Source organism: Cygnus atratus, chromosome 18, assembly GCF_013377495.2.
Source record: "Cygnus atratus isolate AKBS03 ecotype Queensland, Australia chromosome 18, CAtr_DNAZoo_HiC_assembly, whole genome shotgun sequence".
Classification (NCBI taxonomy): domain Eukaryota; kingdom Metazoa; phylum Chordata; class Aves; order Anseriformes; family Anatidae; genus Cygnus; species Cygnus atratus.
The window spans coordinates 5,518,157-5,540,454 of record NC_066379.1 but is presented as its reverse complement, the minus strand read 5'-3'; the positions used below and the strand labels follow the sequence as shown (position 1 = coordinate 5,540,454).

Here is a 22,298-nt window from a genome sequence, read left to right as displayed (position 1 = left end):
GCATCCTCCCCGAACGCCTGCGTCCCTCAGGCCAACGCCCGGTGCGACGGGCAGAGCAGGGCTGCCGCCGCACGTACGGAGCGTGTGTCTCGTTTGCTTCTCTGCCCTGGCGAGTTGAGCAAACGCACGCCAACGTGGTGCGACAGGACCATGACGTGCGGCAGGGCAGGGGATGCTGAGGGCACGTTGCATCCCCCCGGCCTCCCATCGCCTTTTCGGGTTGATTTTCTCTCTGCGAAGAAAAACGTGACTTACTCATCAGAGACAAAAAGCAGCATAGCAAGGGGATGACCCGGGAGGCGTGTGTAAACAGTCATTTGCGTTTTACGTGGTTTGGGAAATTGAGACCTGAAATAAAGAGTTCCCCTTTAGTGTGAGTTGCTCGTGCTTAGGAGAAAAAAAATCTAGAAACCTGTTCTGAAAACTGCATAGCCTTTAAATTTGGTATTTTTAAAAGCATACCACACTATTGCTAATGTGAGGGGACCGGTGCTGTGCATTTGTTGCTGGGAGGTGAGAGGCATTGCTCCTCAGGTATTTCCTCTCCCCTGTTTCTGGAGCGATGATTGCTTACGCTTCTAATTTTAGATACTTTTGATTTTCGTTCTCCTTGAATTAAGGCTGGAGAAAAGCTGTGTGTCCTGTTAGGTTAAACAGAGGATGAGGGAAAGGCGTAGAGAGCAGAGCCGAGTAAATGAACACGCGTTAACAAAGATGTGCATGCAGACAGAACTAAGTGCACCCTGGGCACACTTAGCTGGCGTATCCTAAACGTTTCTGTCGCTTGGCAGTTTTCCTGTGCTGAGTTTTCCTGACTGCGAAACAGAAGAGGAAACAGCGTCCGCACCAGATTGTCAAGTAAACAGCAGCACACAGTGACTCGAGTCAGTGGTTTCCAAATCCCTGTGCACGAAGTGGCAGTGTTATTAGCTGATCAGGTTTTTCCTGTGGGTTCATCACCGACAGCGCCTGTACCTTTGACCCAAAGGGGTGTGTATGGATGGAGACACTATGTGACATGCTTCCACACATACTGACTTTGAAAAGTTGTCCTACTTGACCACGAGCTGTGTAATCACAGCGCTGCAGCCTGCTGCGGAGGGCTGTTCCACGAACACGGTGTCGGTCCCATCTGGATTACCCTGCGAAGGCAGAGAGCACGCTGTTAGGTGACCCCGGTGAGAGCCTGCCCACGGGAGATGCCAAGCCTGCGTGGCGATTAAAGACCTTCCTCTCCTCCCCGGCACAGCTGCCCGACCTCAGCAGGCAGACCTGGCCCAGAGGTTTATCATTAACGTTGCTCAACGCTGGAAAAGTTTTTTTTTTTTTTTTTTTTTTTTAAAAAAAGAGGGTGTTTGCCACAGAAACTCCTGCTGCCCTTCACCACACGAGCGGAGCCGTCCCGGGTGGCAGCCTTGAGAGCAAAGTCCCCGGGAGGTGCCATCCCGGCCCGTCCCGTCCCGGTGGGTCCCGGGGAGAGACGCGGAGGTGCCGGGGGGCTCCTCAGGGAACTGCTGGGCTCCGGGGGCAGCAGGGCCAGGCCCTGTGCGAGGCCTGGGCTTAACCTGGAGCCCCCCCGGGTTTCGTGTCGCCTGCTCGCAGGTAGGTCGCCCGCTGCTCGCTGGGCCTTCCTCCCCGTCCTCCTCCCCCTCCTCCTCCTCCTCCCTGCAGCGCCCAGGCCCGTGGGGAGGCCGCCGCCACGAGCCCCCCCACCGCCCGGGGGCGCCCTCCCTTCGCCCCCCGCACTACAACCCCCAGCACCCCCCGCGCGGCAGGAAGCGGCCTCCCCCACCGCCCGCGCGGGGCCCTCTGGGACTTGTAGTCCCTCCACCCGGAAACCGCCTCCCGGCTATGCTGAAGCCGCGCGGGCGGCGGGACTACAACTCCCAGCCTGCCCCGCGCCGCCGGGGCGGCAATGGCGGCGGCGGCGCCTGCGCGGGGCTCCCTCCGTGCGGACCGCGCAGAGTGAATAATAAAGGTCTCCACGGCGGGAGCGGCGGCGGCGGCGGGAGGCGATGTCCAAGGGCCCGCTGCCGGGCGGCCCCGCCGCGGCCGGGCCTGCGAACGCCGCCAGCGCGCTGCAGGCGCAGCCCGAGAAGCCGCAGCACTACACGTACGTAAAGAGCGCGCGCGCGCGCGCGGGGCTGCCCCGCCGCCGCCGCCCGCGCGCGCCAACGCGCGCCTGACGTCAGCGGGCGGCACGCGCCCCAGCCCCGCGCCCCGCCGCGCGCGCGGCACCGGCTGGAACCGGCCCCAGCCGGCGCGGGCCGGAGGGAGGGGGGAGGAGGAGGAGGAGGAGGAGGAGGAGGAGGAGGAGGAGGAGGAGGGGCGGGGGGAGCGGCTCGCGCCCCCCCCCCTCCCCGCAGCCCCGCCCGGCATGCACCGGGGCGGCCGCGGAGGGGAGGGGGGAAGCGGAGGGGAGGGGGGAGGACCCGTTGGTGGCGGGCTGTGGGGGGGAGCCCCCCCCCCCCCCCGGCGGGGTTCCTGTCAGTGGGGGTCTTCTGCCAGAGCGGGGTCTGCGTCCCCGGCGGGCAGCCGTGGCAGAGTGGGGACCCCCCCAGCTGTCAGCTGGGATAGGGCATGGTCCCTGTCACCGTCTGTCACCGGGACGGAGCGGGTCCCCGTCCCCATCGGTCATCCACACGGAGCGGGGTCCCTCCCGTCAGTCACCCGTGACAGAGCGGGGTCTCCCGTCAGTCACTCTGACAGAGCAGGGTCCCCATCCCCGTCTGTCACCGGGACAGAGCAGGTCCCCCTATAAGTCACCCAGCTGGATTGGGGTCCCCTCGTCACTCACCAGGCCAGAGGGCTCGCACCTGGGCTGTGCCTACCCCCAGTGAGCCCCCGGTTCCAGCCCGGGCTGGAGCAAGGTCCCCCTTCCCCATCTGTCACCCAGCCAGAGCAGGGTCCCCCCATCGGTCACCGGGATGGAGAGGGGTCCCCTGTCAGTCACCCGGCCAGAGTTGGGACCCCCTGTCAGTCATCAGTGGCGCAGCGGGGTCCTTCTGTCAGCCGCTCTGTCAGAGCGGGGTCCCCATCCCTGTCTGTCACCAGTCTGGAGCAGGGTCTCCCTCCCCATCTGTCACCACGCCAAAGTGGATCCCCATCCCCTATAAGTCACCCAGCTGCAGTGGGTTCCCCCCTGTTGGTCTCCCAAGCCAGAGTGGGGTCCCCCCATCGGTTACCCATCTGGAGGGCTCGTACCTGCCCCGTGCCTTCCCCTGTCGAGACCCCGTCACCCCGGGGACGTGCAGGGTTTATGCCCCTTGGCTCAGCCCGTGCTGAGGTGCTGGCTGGGAGGCGAAGGTGCTGAGCCCCAGTGCCAGGTGGAAGCGTGATGTGTGGATGGAAGGAGCTCAGGTGTTGCCTTCCCTCCTTAAAATAATAAAGTTTGGGAGCGTTGTTGTGAATGGTGCACTATACTGTCCGTCCTTATCTGTGTAGGGTGTTGGTGATGTATAGGAAACACAGCACAAATTACCCAAAGTGAGAGGGGCAGGATCAGTGTGCTCCATGTTCTTGTCGTTTGGTTTTTCATAAAGTTGTGGTGGGCTTCCTCGTGATACGCTGAATAAAACCAGCTGCGGAGATGCAGAGGGTTGCACGGCTGTGGGGATAACAGGGTGTTTGCCATCCTCACCCCTCGGGCTGCGCAGGGGATGGAGGCTGCAGTAGACCGAGGGCCTCTAGGTCTTATTTCCATTGCACAGCTCCTGGCGTGGTCCTGAGGGAGCTGGCGGGTTGTGGCCTCGCTGTATTTGTGGTGGTGGCCACGGTTGAAGTTTGGTGGCCTTTTACAGGAGCTGCTGGAACGAAGGAGTCCGCTGGGACTGCGGTGGTAGTGACAGAGAGGGGACAGGGCCCGCCCTGGAGGTGGCGTGGCCGCAGGCAGGGAAGCAATCAGTCAGGACATCGGGTAGGGGAAGATGAAGGTGACAAAGGGACGAAGCATGACCGTGGAAACGAGGATATCAAAGATTAGGAAAGAAACTGTGCAGGAAAGATTGTTGGAAATGGGAAGAGGAGGAGGAAGAGTGGGACCGAGTAGCTGAAAAGGAGGAAAAGAGGACAGTGTGGAACAAAGATGACGGTGTAATTAGCTTTCTTTTTTCCAGAGGGGAAAAACACTAATTTTCAAATGGATGCTAAAAATAGTTCAGTGAAAACAGTTGCAGGAACAGCGAGTAACCACGAGTAAAAGATGGGCTTGGGGACCGCGGAGTGCTGTCGGTGGGACGCAAGCCATGCTTGGAAAGTTTTCGATTCGTACACGAGGTCACATCAGACTGTAAACCTCCTTCTGATAGCATATGGGAACTTGCTTGGTGGTCGTTCGCGTGAGCAAGTTGTACGTTGTCGAAATGTAAATATTTTCTTCCTTTTTTTTTCTTTAAATATAGTTTGTTTCCATAAAATGACATGAAGGTTACAAGTTGTAAACTCGAGGAAGCTTAATTATCTGCATACTTTGCTGTTCCCTGGGGACATGCAATCTGGTACCGGGGATCTCTCTCTTGGAAAGTTTGGGTTGTATTTATTAGGAAACATTCCAATTTCCGTGTTAGTGTCAATTTCTAAGCTCTTGGTATTTGCATGAGATTTTTAGGTACTTTGGAGTGCAGCTCTATATCTTGCGTGGACGTTTTTTTATTTAGATGCAAAGCAAAAGAAAACGTGGAAAAGTAGAATTATTGATGATATGCCACCCCTTTGTCGCGGTTTGCTGGCAGAAGAAGAGCCTAAAAACCCGTTTTGATTGCGTCCTTGCTAGCAGTTGCAGCGTGCAGCTAGGTACTCCTAGACACACAGTCATTTTGGTGCCAAACTCCTGTTTAATTATGAATGCCATATTTCTCACCTGGGGATCTGCTATGCTGCTGTCTGCAAAATTCAAGTGAGTAAGGGAACACTCAGCAGCTGCCGTTACGCTCTCCCCGGGTTCGTGGATCGGAGATTTGTGCGTGTGGCCATTCCCCACGATCCCACAACTCGCAGAGCAGGGCGATGTGGTGTCCCCGTGTCCCTCGGACCGAGGGCAGGAGCCGGGCTCGGGGCTCGGTGCCCGCAGCGGGAGAAGCACGGTGCGGGGTTAGCTGATGGCTCAGAATGGGAAGCGGGTTTGGTTTGGGTACGTTCTGTCAAACCTCAACTGATTGTTGGCTGTGCACCGTTTCTTAACTCTGGCTGGCATGGTTATTTCTGTACGGGGCTCTTTCTTTAATGTGTTATCTACGAGTGTGAGCAGAGGCTGAGTTCAAAGAAACTGAAAGCGAAGTCACTTAGCATCGTTGATACCGAGCGGTTTTGTTTTGGTACGGTCTGTTCGCTTGGCTGTTGCGGTCTTCATTGGTTTTTAGTCTGGCTGACCTCATTAATTGTGAATTGTAAAGGCTGGATCAGCTGCTTGGGTGCTCGCTGATCTCGCAGATTTTAGGGAAGTGCAAGCAGAAAGCTCCTTTGTTTGCTGTGCGTTCACCTGGAGTCAGACACTTCGATAAGTGCAGGAAAGTAAATGTTCTGGTGGAGACGAATTAACCCATTTAATAATAATAATTTTAAAAAGTGAATTCATTCTAGTCTATTCAAAATAAATGTTCAAAAGCAGTGTTGAAAATATCCCGAGTTAGGTTATGATCTCTGTAGGGCGCAGACCTGGTGGGCACAACCCAGACCAGCTCTACTCAAGACGATTCTCTGGAGTGTGCCTGTCTCAAATATCCGCAGCCATCCCGTAAATAAACTTCAGAGTTTCCGTGTCCCCGCAGGCTGTACCCTTGCTCGAGTTGTGGACCGTGATGCCTGGAGCACATCCTGTCCCTCTTGCTGCACAGAGATAAGCTTTGCAGCGCACGAGGCCACAACTTGCCTTCCCTTTTGCACCAGGGGATGAATCGTGGGAAGCTGCTGAGGGATTGGTGCCCCGTAAGCAGTGCCGGAGCTGCATCCACGCGGGGACGTGTGCCTTGTGGTCACATTAGAGCCTGCTGGGTCGCCCTCACCTGGGCTCTAACTCGCAACCGTTTCGATGCCAGCCATTTAGAGGTAAAAGGAGCAGTGCACTTGAGTGAAGGGCGTTTCGAGTGGGGATGGGAATCGGGCTGATGCGATGCTGGAGGTAGAGCTCAAGCTGAGTTTGTGTCCAAGGCATTTCTGTATCTGCATGTGTTTGAGTAGTGCCTTGTCTAGTGGTTTCTCGGCTTTAAATAGGAACTCGGATTGGGACAGCGCTAGAAATACGAAGTGAAGAAGAAATAACAGTAGCGAGATCATAGGTGGATTTGGATTCCAGCAAAGAGCTTGCACGCACAGTTTTATCTATCTCAAAATCTTACTTTTAAATTCTTACTCAAAACAATGGCATATGGAAACACACCTCAAAACATTTGTAGGAGCGCAGAGTAATCCTTATCTTCTTATCAGCGGACAGTGTCTTATTGCTGTCAGGGCTAGCAGTGTCTGATCTCAACCATGCAGACTGTCTGTGGAAATAAAAACCAAAAAACCCAGATGTGCAGCAAACTCATTTTCAGAGTTGTTGCTTTTTTTTTTGTAAATGGCGTGTTCCTCCAGGACCCTCAGCATTTGTCTTACGAAAAGATTTGCGCTGTTAAATTCTGCTTTTGATGTGCCTGGATTGTGCCTGGTCCTCACAGCCTAGCGAAGATGTTTAGGCTTTTGAAATTGTGTTCTTTTTAAACCAGCGGAACTCTGAAATAACAAACTGCTGCCTAGTGCTGCTTTGGTTTTCCTGATGAGAACCCTTAACCAATACACTGATATGGACTTACACAGGAATAGAATCTATCTCCCTATTAAAAAAACAAAACAAGTATGTGCATTATTAAATTTCAGACTGTGCAATACCCTTGGAGGTAGGTAGTTAGGAAAGCACAGAATAAGTGTGCTTTCCTTAATTATTTTTTTTTAAATTCTTTTTTAAGAATAACTTCTAAACCAGAGATCTGCTAGCACTCTGCTATGTTGTTACCTGTAAATGTTGACTTATTCAATCAGGTGAGTATAAGCTGGTTATTTTTGTTGTTATTATTTATTTTTTTTACTTTTTTTTTTTTTTTAAGTCTGCATGAGCTTCACTGAACACAAGTCCACCACAAACTGCTGTTAGGAAGCGTGAATAGCACAGGCAGTTGGGAATGTAAAGTCCTGGAGTGTTTACAGGAAGGCCCGCGCTCACGGTACGTGCTTGCCATTGAATCCCTGCACTGAAGCAGGCTGGAGGATAAGAGCCTGGATTTCAGGGGTCTGCAGAGGATGGGTGTCAAAAGCCTGCAGCTCTCCATGCAGCAGCGCTCTGCTCTGTCTGCTGGACCATGCACGTGGTGCTGCAGCGAGGCGTTTCTCCGTCATGTTAAAGCAGGACTGGAGCTGTGCTTTACTCACTGTGTTTACACTTAAGAAGTGAGTAGTTTGGGTTATGGAAATGGGCAGGGAATGCACGCGCAGATAACTGTTACATGGGATGCACGTAAATATTTTGTGGAGCGAAGGCTTCCTGCTCTGTTTTGACGTCTTCAGAGTTCGTTTTGGCCTGACCAGGCTTGGTGTTCCAGAAGTCTGAAATCCCATGAAAGAGGAGAGATCCAGCCATGCAGAATCGTTCCCACTTGGAAAATGGTTCTTTGATTATTTTTTTTTTGATTTTAAAACAAACAAACAGAAACGAAGACCTTTGTTAATGCTTGCACATTGTTTACGTTAGTGTAGAGAATAATTTTGTGTGGCGTGGGAAACAATTAATTTTAATGGTTGTTTTCAGAAAATCCAGGAGTTTAAAGGTTCCCAATAGATCCATTTTTCTCTTACGTATTACCTAATATTTCTACCTAGCGTGGCTTTATTTTAAGGCAAATTGTCAGAATCCCGTGTGTTATTTTTGATGGATGTGCTCTTCCCACCAGAATAAGGCTTCTAATTTTCTGTGAGACCCCAAAACGTGCAGCCTCCTCCTTGCAGAGCATCTGACCAACTTCTGGAAGCTGTCCCGCAGTGCCTTGCCTTGCAGCATTTCTGCCTTGCTGCGGGTTGGGTGTTACTGCCCCTGCAGCGAGGTGGCAGGCAGGAGTGTGGCAGCACACCCCTTAATCCGATTTATTTGTTAGCACATTAGCACGCCTTCCCTTAACCCTGTCATCAGGAGCTGAAACTTCCGAGATGAGCAAAATAAACGCCTGGAGTAGGAATATCCTGAACTGCCATGTCGTGGCTTGTGGCGGCCTGCTTGTCAGGACCCTGAGAGGGGTGTTTGTTTCGAGGGGATGCCGAGGTGTAAAATTCTTCGGTTAGCTTCGTGCTTTTTGAAAACTTCATAATCATTTTAAAATTCCAAAAGGCAGAGCTGAAAGAGATGGTGAGAAGTTGCCTGGTCAGCCCCTTGGCTTAAAGGAATCACCTACATCTAAACTGTTTCTAAGAGACTAACTCTGTGGGTTTTTTTTTAACATCCCTTACATCCCTCCTTAACATCTGCTTAAATTTCTTGGAGAAATTGTGGACTGCAAGAGGGAGACAGTCATAGAGGCTTCTGTGCTATAAAGCCCTGAAATACTTCATAAACCTGCTGTAACATCCAGCACGTGGCTTGCAAATCAAGTGCAGAGCTGTCAGAGAAAGCCGTGCCCTCTGTGCACAGGCTGGCAATTCCCTCGGTGTCCTCTATAACGCAGACCAGGTGCCAGCAGGCTGTGCAGCAGGGGCAATTTCCTAGCTGCCTTTCTTCTCTACTGTGTTGAGAGAGAGTTTGTGTTTTGTTTCAGGGCAATCAGGAGCACCCAATCTCACTAGGAGGGCCCCCAGGGAGCTGGTGAAGCCTTCCTCCAACCCCACCTAGTGCTGACAGCCCATTTAGGTGCTTATGATAATTTTCTCGGCAATCTCTGTCTTTCCTTGTGTATTTTGATCAGTGCTTGATGCAGTTAATACCAGTTTGACATTTGAAGTATCACTTGGAATGAATGTTCCCTTAAAACGAATGCCAACGATTTCTTCTGAAATTTGTTGCAGGCTGTCTGCTGGGTGGCACGGCCTCGTGCTGCCGCGGTGCTCAGCCCGGCTTTAGGAGGTGGTTGTTACAGCGAGAGAAGTTCGAGGTTTTCTTTGAAAGAAAAAGGCCATTTTTAAGTGCTGAAGCTAATTGCACCATTGCAATGATGAGAATAAATTGCGAGCTCACTGAGATGCTGGCTGCTGGCCTGATTCTTATCTCTTATTAAAAGTCAGAGACGTTAAATTGAATGTGGTTGTTAGAACACCAGCACAAGCGGAACTTGGACTGAGTTTGTTGTCAGACAAGTAAAATCTGAGGCCACCGCTAGCTATCTGTTGGTCAGAAGTGCAGATACATTTTTGTGGAGCGTACTGGCTTGTGAGAACAATTGCACAGTTGATTCCAGGTAGGAAATTACGGTTGGGTTGCTTTTTATCATCGCACGCCTAGAATTTCTTTTTAGATTAATAAGCAGTCATTGAAAGGAAAATAGCTTCTTGAGCCTATACCTGATGAGTATCTGCAGAAGTCTGAATTGCAGTCAGTGTTATTTTACTCATTAATCTTTATCTTCCGCGTGTCACTGCTGTTCATAAAGCAGCGGCTGCTCCACGCCCGGTCTGCTCAGAGGTGATTGTTCTCCTCTTAGTTTCAATCAACTGAGAGCTTCCCTTAACAGCACCTGGCTATTACCATCGGAACAAGAATAAAACCAGCAGATGCCTCGGGGCAACTGTGCAGCTCTGCAGCAGCAACAACAAAAAAGGTTTGCACGTTTAAAATGCCTTGCAAGATTTGTTCCCATCTCAAAATGAGCCGTGGTGGTGTAGCCCAGGGCTTGCCTGCTTTCCCCTCGTGCTGTGGTGCTGCTGTGGGAAGCATCGGTGCTCCTTCCAACCTGGCTGGGTGCAGGGTTTTGGTTCTGAGGTGTGCTGGTCCTGTGGTGTGTCGAAAGAGCCCGCTGGACTGCCACGGACCCAGAGAAGATCACTGGCACGGCTAACACCAGTTCTTTAAAATCAGCCCGTGAGAGCTGGCTTTTATCTCTGTGCTGGCACATGTGTTATGGCTGCAGGTTTCTGCTTGCTAGGTAATCATCGTGTTTTGTTTCAAACTCACAACAGGAAGTGTCTGTTCACAACTGTAAACCTTTCCAAAAAGATCTGGCTGACACTCAGCCTGGAGAGACGCAGACAGCGTTGCCTGCTCACACGTGGACCGGTCTGGACGAGAGCACTGCAGAGACTTCATTTTGTGCGGAGTTCGGGGTTTATGCTTGTGGTTCAGTGCAAGTGTAGACCTTCAGACAGTTCGTGTCCTGCCTTAAAACTGTTGTGAGCGTGGGACTGCAGCTGATCCACGAGCTGCTTGTTAGATCATGAAGGCTGCGGGCACGGTCAGGAGAAGGAGGGCTGCTGCGTTTATTTGGAGCATCTCCTGTGAGGCTAGGTGCTGAAGGTTAGCTGCCGGGAAGATGCTCCTAAAAACCCGTCGCTGAAAGCCAGAGCTGTGTAATGGCTTGTTTGGAAGTAATGTTTTTCTGAATTAGAAATCCTTGCGCGTGGGATGTTTTGTTGTAGGGAGCTAGCAGAGCGAGTAACGCAGCGCTTCGAGCAGCCCGGCCCCGTTGCCAGCCTCCCTGAGCGTTCCTACAGATGCTGACCCTGGGTAGGCTTTTGAGCGACTGAAGGAGTGCCGAGAGAAGTGCTGTGTCAGAAACCTCACAGGAAGCTGGCATTTTAATTTTTACAGCATAGGACATGGATATATTCTTTGGGCCTCGGTTTCAGTCCGGTCCAGCAAACCTGATGCATGTCAACTCCATACGAACCCAGCGTTTCCAAAGATTTATTGGGTGTTCTCCACGTTTGGGACTGGCTACAAAAAAGCCCACGGATAGATGTTTTTGTTAGGTAATTAGTGGTAAAATACATGCTCATATTTATACACACGTTGATGTATTGTAGTGGGAATTAAAGCAGGTGGAGGCCTCCAGCAGCGTGTAGCTGTCCAGCTTCAGTAAGTTCGAGGATTTTCACTGAAACAGTTGAGCTCAATCCGCATGTTGCTGAAAAATAATAATTTCAATACGATCCTGGTTTTGTAAGCTCAGCACTTAGGCAGGTGCTGTAGGGAAGGAATAATGTGGTCCTGAAATAGGGTGTAGAGTGGAAACCAACCTGTAGGGTGATGAGGGCTGTGCAAAGCGGGGCGAGCTGTGTTTGAGGCTTGCTTTAGGCACAGCTGTGGTGTTTCCATAAACTAAGTGTCAAGTTGAAAGTAAGTTGCTCCCACTTGGAAAAAATGGACATGTTTTTAAAACATTGTGTGGACTGTCTGAATGCATAGTTAATCCTGAGGTCACGTCGAGCAATGCGTGTTCATGGCCAGCTCGTTCGGAGATCAAACTGGGTGAAATGTGAGCGTGAACTGAAGGCTTCATGGCTCCTAAGGAAGCAGCTCCGAAATGCCCTGTAGTTAAGGGTTTGCATGTGCCTGTCCTTGGATTGTTTCAGTTATAAAGATGAAAGCTCCATGCAAACAAACGCTTGTGTTTAAGACGGATTTTATTGGTATGGTCGGCCATGTACCATTTGTGGCCTGCTGATGCAACAGGTTGATGCTTTAAAAAAAGAGCACACAGCCAAAAAAAAAAAAAAAAAAGCCTCCAGGTGTTTTGCTGGGCTGGTTTGAATGACACAGCTCCACGCTGGGCTCCAGGGAAGAGGGGCTGAGCACCCCGACACCCACCGTTGGTAACGAAACCCTAACCCATGAGGCTGGGGTCCTGGCTGCTGGTGCACAGGGCAAGCGTTGATTTTATTGAGTTAACTCGGAGTGCAAAGCCACGCTTCCCTTTCCTCACTGAGACACGGCGTTGGTGAGCTGCTCGAGCTGCATGGCAGTATTTCTCTCGAAACGAAGCCATTTTTGGCTGTCGGTCTGGAAACCGAGCAATGTTTTGCCTGAAGCTGGTGCGGGGCTGCCTTCCTGTCCTGGCTTGGCACCGTGCTGTAGTGTCTCTGTTTTACTCCTTAGTTTTTCAGTATACACAAGAAACAACCATTTGTCAGATGTTTTGCTTTTCATTGACAAATCTCATGAAAATTTCTGAGAGTTGCCACTGTTCTATTTTGGGACGGGCAGGGTTATTTTTAGCAGTCAGTTACAGCTTTCGTCTATAAAGTGACGGGAAAGTGATCGAGTGCAAAGCAATCCGTTGTTCTTCCCGTGTAGTCCGACTGACTTGCTCGCATTGTCGTCCGCCCCGGTGTGCTTTGAAATCCCAAAATAGCAGCTGGTGCTGTAGCTCCTGCAGCACACGCAACCCTTTAGCGTTTAAGCAGAAGCTTCAAGCTCAGCTTCGCTTGCCAGGTCCGTCGGATGTCGAGGAAAAGGAAAACTTGTGCGTGCTGCCTTCCTAGTCCTGCAGCGAAAAGCGGGGCAGCCAGTAAGCTCACCACACACTACGGACGTGAAGCCATCGTCCTTTTGCTCACAAAGGTACGCCGTGAGTTATGGGAGCGCTTCAAACAAAAACGCCTCTGCGACCAACCAAGCCCAGCTCCGTGCATCCGTAATAAGTCTCTCCAACTTTCACTTTCTTTATTCGCCCTTAGACTGACATTATTGTCAAGCCCTAATGGAGAAGGGGAAATCGAACAGCTTTAGAATCGCCCGGTGCTGTCTGCGGTGTGACCTTTTTCCAGTTGATGGTTCAATTTATTTAGGTGATAAAGAAAACACTGAGGCATGTGAAGTCTGTCTTCCTGACAGATGTGAGCTTACCGAAACTTTTTTCCTCATCCTTTTTCCTTCCCCGCGTTCGCAGTCAGCCTTTTGTTTTTATAAAGTGGCCCATATATTTTTCTTTGAGGTTTAAATGCTTTCTAATCTTTTCAAGGCTTACAAAACTGCACCTGACTTGACAGCATGGAAAGGGAAATAGCCGAGCAATTGTTGAGGTGTGCTGAGAACGAGAGATGCTCGTGTTTTGTGGAAGGCGATGCATGGCATGTGCAAAAGTCCTTTGTGATGGGGGGTGTGAGGGTTTGATCAGGTCTGTGAGGTGGTTGAGAAAAACAGCATTAAATGGGTATTTTTGTCCAATGAGTCCAGTTGTGGGATTCTATCACGATAGTGGTGAGCCACTGTAACTGATAAAGGTTACTGGTAAAGCCTGCTCAGAAAACTTTCCCTGAAATCATGATGAAAACCGTCAAGCTTGCTGCTAAACATGTTTGCTATTATTAAATGCTTATTATTTTGTTTGATACTCAGCTGTGACTAGCGTGAGACTGTATTTCAATATGAAATGACATCTGTTAGTTGTTTTTTTTTTTAAACAATGGCAAAAAACCCCACCACACTCAGCTCCCCCCAGCTGTTTATTGGAACAAACTTGTCTTAACTCCTGCTGTGATTAGAAAGATGCTGAGCGTTTCCTTGCAGGGGTCTAGGCAGGCTTTAAAGCAGGCTGCAGGCAGAACCCTGCTTTGGGGTGGGGAATGCGGTTTCCCTGTGCCCACCCCTGTGAAGTTTCAGCTCCTGTGAAGCTAGATTGCTTCTTTCATGCTTTTTTTTTCTCCCAAACCCCAAGAAATCACGGGAGTGGAAGGCTGTGCTCCCTGTCAGAAGGCTCGCTTTGCATCAAAATGAAAGCATTTTATAAGATGTCTCAGGAAAGGTAGTGTCAAACCCTGTTTCTGAAAGGTGTTCTGAGTCCGTGGTTGCTGGCAGCAGTAAAAGCCCCCGAGGCTGGCGCCTCGCTGACCTCCTTGGCGTGCCGAGGAATTCCCTAAAAGCAAAGCCTTCCAGCCGCCCTGCCGGTGTGCCAGAAGATGTGGAAGGGTGTTACAGGGAACTGCCGGCGCAGAGAAACCCAGATCTCCTCCACAATATCCATTCTGGGCTAATTATTGTGGAGCCATGCTTTTCTTTAAATCCCCATTTCTTTATTTATTTACAGTCGTTCTGGAGTATCTTCTTTGCCCAAAGAGCAAAAACTCCGGAGCAATGTCAGAGCTGCGTATCGTGGCTTTCCCTCTGTCAGTAATGATATGTTAGACAAAAGGTACATTAGCAGGATTTTTATTGAGTATCCTGTTGGAATAAGTAGATTCTGTCATGCACCACTGACTCATTTCAATTGGAATACCACAGTTCAGTAAAGGAAAATAATTGAGTCATGGGTTTCTTACTTAAAGCGTGTTTGATATCATCTTTTGTAATAAAATTTTATGAGGGTGAAATGAATTCAGAGAGCTGATTAAATATGGACAGCTCTTTTCCCCTTGCATTGGGTTGGCTCTCCGAGCTTAAAAAGAAAACAGCAGTTTTGAAAATATTTTCAGTAGATAAGCCGTATTGAATTTGAAACATCTATATCTACAGTTACGTTATTTTTTCCTGGGTTTTGCAATGCTGCCTACTTTGCAGGAGTGTGTTGGGTAAGCACGTTGGGCTTGCTTCAGACAATTCTGTGTTAGCTTGAACCACTCATTTAAACTTTGAAGCAATGCTGGTAATTTTATTTATTTATTTATTCCTAAACTGAATTAGGGAAACTTTGAGCAGCCTGTTGCCTGGGCAGGTGGGTGCTGAGGGGATCTTCCAGCAGAGGAAAGCCGGGGACCAGCCGGGAGCAGTGACCTCTGTCATTCGCACAGCAGCGCTCAGAAAGCTCTGCCCGGGGCTGCGGTGTGCTGGGACCACCTGAAACCTTACAGAGAGGTCTGTGGTGTAGCCTTGTGCTGTCCTGTCTGAAACAGCAGGATGTCACCGATGTAAAAAGGCCAGCAAAAGCCCACGGCATTCTCAGCTAGTTTATGCCGATAAAATTATATTTTTGCTGCATGATCCTGTCCGTCGAGATGCAGGCAGACAGGACTAAAACAAATGTTAATGGCATGAGAGCATTTTCTTCCTTATCTCTGAAATCTTATCAGGAAGTGGAGGTTTGTTTTCTTTCTTTTTTTTTTTTTTTTAAACAAAAGGCACTTTATTTGCAGGATTCCTGGTTAGATTTACCTGAGAGCGACCCACGCCGCCTCCTGCAAGTGGTTTCATGTGACGGGAGCTGCTGTGGGGATGGAGCCTCATGGCTGGGGGAATGGGGCTGTTGGGCTCCCAGGAAAGGTGTCCGTGGTTTATTTCGGTCTCACACCACGAAACCCGGCACCAGTCACTCACGTGGGCCTCTACGAGGGGTGCTTTAGCATAGTTGTGTGGGTGTAGGCACCCACCACGTGTGTGCAGAACCTGGATGACGCTGGCATTAGGTCTCTCTGCTGTCCTACTTGTACAGGCAGTGCCTTAGTCCGGATTAGCCAATTACCTAATGGTTTTCTCTCTGCTGTCCTACTGCTGCAGAAGATTTAGATCCCGTTTGTCAGCCTCGGTGCTCTCTTTGGGCCCGAAAGGAATTTTGGCAGAAAGGGAATTGACGGGGAGGAGTGAGGGGGGCTGCGAGGAGAGGAGCCCGTCCTGGGGCTTGCAGAAAGACTTCAGACAGCGCAGGGGTGCTGGAAGGGAAGGAGGGCCTAGCTTTGTGTTGTGGGAAGAACAGGGATTTGGAGGAGTTGTTTTTCTCCTTTCTTTTCTGCGTTCGTCCATAATGCCTCTCCCCCAGGTCCTGATCCCTCTGCTATAAAGCAGAGATTTCTCTTCTGGCATCATTGTATGTCTTCCAGTGATTTCAGGGAGCTTTGGGAAAGGCTTTTAACAAGGAATTTAGAGCTCAGCTGTCTTCATGCATTACCAGCACATTTTCCTGAATTGAGCTCACGCCAGTGCATGCGTGACTTTTATCAAGTTTGGCAGGAAGTCTGCGGCCCTGGAACAAGTTATGGATGCAGGTATCCTGCGCGCTGCGCTGCTTGAGCTCACCGGCTGCTCGCACAGCCATACCAGCAAAGCTGCAGCAAACAGAGCAATCTTTGCAGCAGCAGGCGAGGAATGCGACCAGGACAAGGCTGCAATTATTGAGTTTGCAAATGAAGCTTCTCAGTTAGTTTCTTCTTGTGTTTTTCTTCCCCGTTTTAGGTTTGAATTTTTTTTTTGTTGGTGACATTTGGAAGTGCAATTTTGCATCTTCCCCCTGCCCATCTTTCCACCTGCAGCTCCTGAAGCAGGTTGCAGCTTGATTCCCCCCCCCAGGGCAGAGGGGGAACTGGCTGCAATTGCTGGCTGCAGATGTAAACACTTGCTGAGCTGCTGCTAGCAGTTACAGGCAGTTGGCAGTTCCCCCGCTAGTGTAAACTCTTGTGGAGAGTAATTGCTGCCCCTTCCCACTTCCCAGCCCGCAGGAAGTGGGATTTCAGCAAAGTAAAATTCTTGGTGTGTCATCCACCCCATGCCAGGACTTTGCAGCTCCTTTCAGCCACCGGGAGTTCCCAAAGCTAGTTGGGAAAAGTCATCTTTCCTCTTGTCTTCCTAGTGAAAGAAGCTTTCGTTTCTAGTAGTGTCTGTCCCGCTCAGCAGCAAGTTCAGTTCAGCCCAGTGACTTTGATAGGCATTGTTCTGCCCAGTATTGTCTTATTTGTTTAGACAAATTGCATTTGTCTTTGGTAGGAATCGTAAATTATAAGGTTTCCTCCAGGAACCTGGGTGTTGCCGTTGATATAATGTAGTATCAGGAGAAGATCATGCTATGTGCTTTCTGCTTCTTAAAAAATTACGAGCTTGAAAATATTAAATAAAGCACTTTCTCTTGTGTTATATGTGTTAAGTAGACCAATGCAAAACTGATCAGTTTCACGTCTTTTTTTTTCCCAACAAATATAGAAGTAACTCCTATGTGAAGTGGGGTACTAATTCGTCTGCCCCTCGTGTAGAGTTTCCTGAGGTCTTTAGAGAGTTGAGAAATATGAGTTATCATTGCTAGATTTCCTCTTCCTGTAAAGGCATGGCATTTGGCTGACATGCTGTGAAATATGTACCAGTTATCAACATGTTTTCTTTTTGAAGGGTCGTTCAAAAATTCCTTTTCCCAAGTCCACTGGGAAAATATTTGCGGAGACCATGCACGCCAGGAGGATCTGTCACGACAGTGTGTTCTGCGTTTTTCTTTAGAGCCTTTGCCGAGAGATTATTGAAATATTAATAGCATTCTGCTTAGTGAGCAATCGCATTGCAGTCGTGCAGTCTGTATATCCTTTCTCTGTTCCCAAAACACATGTGGTTTGGACGTCTTTCATATATTTTAATGCAAAGTGGCTGGTTGAGTGGCCCGTGTTCCCCCAAAGGAGCCAAAACTCAATTCATAAATCAAGAAAATAGAGGCCTATAAGGCAATTTATCATTCAGACTATTGTGGAGGAGGGTGATTTAAAATGTTATAGTGGGCTGAAAAAAAAAGAAGAACCCAAAGCAGTGATTGAAAGGTTTGAAATGACTGAGTTAATGTGACAACTCTGGTTTTCCTCTGTTGGGCTTGATGGCAAAGGTGATGGTGCGCAGTTAATGTGTTGCTGCCGAGCTGGAGCTCGGTGATACCTGTTTGCGGGGCTCGCTTTGAAATTAAGAGTGAGAGATCATTTATTTAATAGACAGCATCAAAGCATGAGTTTCTGATGAAGGGAGTTAGGTGTTAAACACTTCTCAGGTGAACCATTTACTTATGTAATTATCTCTCATTTACATTATAATAAATGTTTCTCCAGGGAGTTTAGCCAATCATGAAATGCAATTAATTTTCAAATGCTCTTCAGCAACAATTGACACTCCAGAGACTGATCTCCCTCGGCAGTGTGTACATTTTTAAACTCTCCAGTTAAAGCAAAGCCATTTCAGCTTGTTGGTCGTATATTTTTAGTTTTTCTTTTATTTTTTTACACAGTGTTTCATACATGCCTTTCACTAGAGGACTGGAGTGCTGGGCTTGATGCCCGGGTGGTTTAGTTCTGGTATCTCCCCTCAGGTCCCAGAGCACTGGTGAGGTTCAGGATGCTGGTCCTCAAATTAAGCCTGGACTCTTCACTCACTGTGGTGAAGATGAATGCTCTTTTGGTTTCCGTCGCTGGCTCTGTATGCTGTATGACACTGGCTGTGGCACGTAGCCCCTGTTTTGCTGTTCTCTGCATGTAAAACAGCAGCAGCATAAAAATGAAACCTCCTCTCTAAGGTGTATGTGGAGACGTCTGGGTGGAAGGGCCTGGCTGGTGACCAGGCCGTATCCTTCAGAGCAGTCAGCTCATGCTGCTTAAGTTTGCTTAATTCACTTTCTAACCTAAGTGTTGTTACAGTCACTTCTCTTCTAAGTCTTATTAGCCCGCTGATAAGATAAAATAATCTGGACAATTCCGCCTTTTACACCTGTACTTGGTCCAACAGCTTGGAAAGCTGTCCAAGCGTGGATTAATTCTCTTGTGACATTCCCTTTTCAGATGAACTGCTGTGCTTGGAGTGGGGACCTCCATTTGAATGGAGCCGGCTTTTTAAAAGCCAAAAGGAACAAAGCGGTGTTGTTAGCCCTCGCCTACTCCGAACGGACCTGTTTCTGCATGCTGCCTCTGCTTTTTCTGGCATTAAGCATTAGGCCCCAGTGTGGATATTGGTCCGGGGATGGGTGGGCTTGGGGTGCAAAGGGTATGTGGCCTTCACAGATCCAGGACGAAGGCACGTCCCACATCTTTGGAGGCTAAAGAGGAGGAGCGTTTATCCTTCCGCACTGGCAAAATCCCATGTAGGAAAGCTCTCACCACTGATAGTCTATTCTCAGAGCAAACACATAAAATCACTTTTGTTGCATACATGTGTTTTCCTGAGGCTTTTTCCTCAGCCAGGGGTAAGGAGGAAAGGATACTTAATTTACAGCTGTTGCTCTCTGAATGAGTTCAGTACGATATCTGTAAGTACATCTTCAGGCGTCAAGCACATTTCCATTTATTTAGAAGTGTAATAGATTGTATGGTATGGGAATGAATACCTCAGAAATTCCTGTACTCCGTTGTTTTGCCTTGATATACACACACAGCTCAAAATGAGTCCGCATCTGCTGTTAGATCACCCTGTTGCTTCCAGCAGAATGCCAGCACTTATCTGACTGACAGATTTTGTTCCTCACTGCTTTAAACCTCTAAACATAAGAGACCAGAGCGTGACCTGTTGTGGAAGGCAGTTATACCCGGTCTGCTCTGTGCCCTCTGTGGTGTTGTTGGAGCCTCACCCCATGGGGTTCGGGTCCAAGCTGCTCAAGCTGGTGGCGTGTTCCCTCAAAATACCTGGGGGGTTCCCTGGGGGGTTTCAGGCAGCATGGACTTGGTAAGCACCTCCACACAGATCACAGTCAGTCAGATCATCGTGTTGATCTAAACCATTTTGTAATCCTCTACAATCTGGGTTTAGAGACTGTCATTAGTGTCACAAATAAAAGCTTGTGACTTCTTTAGTTCCCAGGATAAAAGAAGGCACGTACTTCCAGAGAATTACATGTGAAAGTAAAGCACCGTAAGCTTTGAGGATAGTTATACTGCTTTTCAAGAGTGAGTCCTGAATTCACAAGATCACAAGAGAGAAGTGGATTAATTTTATATTTGCAGCTGACCATGTACCTGAAGGAGAAAGAGGAAACTAGGAGGAAAATGGGTGGAAAAGTTTGTGTTTTTTTTTTTTTTCCTAATCTTTCACTAGCTTGAAGGTTTAAACAAGGAAGTCTATTTCATTGATTTATTCTTTTAAAACTGAACTCTAAGGGGAGGAAACCCTTTTTGCCCACGTCTCAGATTTAGAGATAGAAATGGTTGGAAAGGTACTTAAGAGTTGTCTTTTCTCACAAACTGTTTTCTAAGATTGTGAAAAGCCTCTCTGCAATGATACTGAAAGACACACAGCGATTTCAGCTACTTTTAGCTTTCCAGTTTGTATTAACTGGCCTGGTAACTGATACCTGCCCCTTACGGACAACCAGCAGCTTCCAACCTGCAGTGCTGAGAGGAAAAATCAGGCAGGTGTGGGAAGGACAGCATGCACCTCTGTGACAGATGCTCTGGTTTGGCACAGGCTCTGTGGGGAAATTGGTTACCTCCGACCAGCATCCCAGTCCTAAAATTCTGCTTTTTGGGCTTCTGTCTGCAGTTACCTGAAGGAGTTCCGCACGGAGCAGTGCCCTCTCTTCGTGCAGCACAAGTGCACTCAGCACCGGCCCTACACTTGCTTCCACTGGCACTTTGTCAACCAGCGTCGTCGCAGATCTATCCGCCGCCGGGATGGTACATTTAACTACAGCCCTGACATCTACTGTACCAAGTATGACGAGACCACAGGAATCTGCCCAGAAGGAGATGAGTGAGTAAAGACTGCACCCTGCTTTTCAGGCATTAGGCTTTTGGGATCGGTCCAGTGATGATTCCAGCCAGGTCTTGTAGAGATGAGGCAAGTCAGCAGCAAAGCAGCTTTGGAACATACGTACCATGAGAACAGATGTAAAAACTGTAGTAGCAATCCCTGTACTCCAGGCCTGTTGCAGAGATGATACCAAAGTTGATGGGAATTCAGCTTTCATGCATTTTTAGCAAAGCTGGTGTGAAAAACTGCTAGCTGACAAATGGACTGAGAGAGATTCTTCCTGTAAGTCCCTAACTGTCAAATTATAGCTTTTGCTCAGTAGCTTTATAGCTCAATTTTTAACAGATTGCTGAAAGAGTAGGAATTTTGTCCTCAATCTGTCCCTGAATTATCCATCCCCAGCTTTTTAAATCATATTCATTACTTGCCAGTTTGTTTTGTCTTCGTGAACTTTTAAGAAGCCAGTAGGGAAAGGTCAGGTACCTGGAATAAGGCAACAGGAGGAAGAGTTTGTTTTGTTGGGTTTTCCCTCCTTGTGACTATGGTAAGTTTAAGTGAGAGGTGCGAGTGTTTTTGCTGTGTATGTGGCAGATTCCTGTAATTAATGGGTTAACACAGCAATATGACTTCACCCACGTGACAGATGTGGAAGAATAAATAGTGTAGCCAAACCGTGGTCAAATATAGAGAGTGTTTTATATAGAGATGCTATAGAAAGATGGAATTTCAGTTCCCTTTCTTTGTGCCAGTATAAACACACATAGAAAAATGCTATTTATTGGGAAAATAATATTTTTTTGCCGGATTAAGTAAAGATCTTGTGGCTGCAGCAGAATGAAATAAATCCCTAGCATGAGGCCTCTGTTTCAATACGTTTCTTCCTTCTTACAAGAGAACTGGAAGGGATTGAAAAAATAATATATTTGGGGCCTTTGGCTTCTAGATCACTGGCTCATATCTGGCTCAAAGTCAACAAATGAAAACTGCTGCTATCTCAAAATCCTGCTGATTTGTATTTTTAGCTAAACACTGCAACATATAAACTTCACCTATTCTATCATGGTTTTTTTATATTTCCCAGTGTAGATTATTCTTTTTCTGCCTAGGAGGGGAAACAAAACACCAATTAAAATGTTAGAATCGTAATTCTCCTTTCTTGTCCTGTGCTCTGCATAAAGGATGCATCTGGCTATAGATAGACTGTCGCAGCCCTGTAGGAGTACATCAGCAGGAAACAGTAACAGCACGAAGTCTAGATGGGCTGCTGAGGAAATGGTATGTGCCATGTGATGTCCCTTCAATCATGGCTAGTATATCAGAACGCCTTGACAGTGTCCTTGCTCTTTTCCAGATCCCTTGCAGTCACTAGGGTAGAATAATAAGCTGCTGCTGGCTTAATAATTCTGTTGTCTCTTTGGGAGGGAAACTATTAAATACTGTGCAGTGACAGGTTTAAGGGTTCTTTGTAATGTTGGAAGGCACAATAGGAGAAGGAGAGTTAGCAAAAGCGTTGTCAACCACATCCTATATTGGCAATGTGTCTTCTGATAGTGTTGAGTCTGTGTGACTAAACTGTGTCTGTTCTTCCCCTTCTTCTGTATTTCAGATGCCCCTTCTTGCACAGAACTACTGGAGACACAGAGAGGAGGTATCACTTGCGCTACTACAAAACTGGAATCTGCATCCATGAGACAGACTCCAAGGGAAACTGCACGAAGAACGGAGTCCACTGCGCTTTTGCTCATGGGCCCCATGATCTACGCTCTCCGGTGTATGACATCAGGTTAGTAGGGCTTGGGGCTGTGTACAAAAAGGGTAATTTCTGGGCCCAGGTGATTGAAAGGCCCTATTGCTTCAGAGTGAAATGCTTGGTGTTGTAGTGATTATGATGTACCCATTCCTAATAAGGCAAATCTACAAAATCTCCGGGGAGGATGCTCAAAACGGGGCGGGAGGGAGAGAGCACACTTTAAACTAGTTGTGATGTGGGGACTGGTGGAGGCATCAA

The 22,298-nt window shown here is 48.6% G+C and overlaps 1 protein-coding gene across 21 annotated transcripts in view; it reads left to right on the top strand.

Annotated features, from left to right (window-relative positions):
• The first annotated feature begins 1,893 nt into the window (after positions 1 to 1,893).
• UNK (unk zinc finger) overlaps positions 1,894 to 22,298 on the top strand; it is a 45,588-nt gene continuing 25,183 nt past the window's right edge. For 6 of the 21 annotated variants that reach the window (XM_050714435.1, XM_050714432.1, XM_035558995.1 and 3 more), the window contains exons 1-3: positions 1,899 to 2,113; positions 20,081 to 20,290; positions 21,897 to 22,073. In XM_050714435.1, the coding sequence (XP_050570392.1) occupies positions 2,016 to 2,113; positions 20,081 to 20,290; positions 21,897 to 22,073 (485 nt within the window). In that variant the 5' untranslated portion in view covers positions 1,899 to 2,015. Of the gene's footprint in view, positions 2,114 to 20,080; positions 20,291 to 21,896; positions 22,074 to 22,298 lie in introns of all 21 variants that reach the window. The other 15 variants (XM_035558997.2, XM_035558993.2, XM_035558988.2 and 12 more) reach the window with 11 other exon arrangements.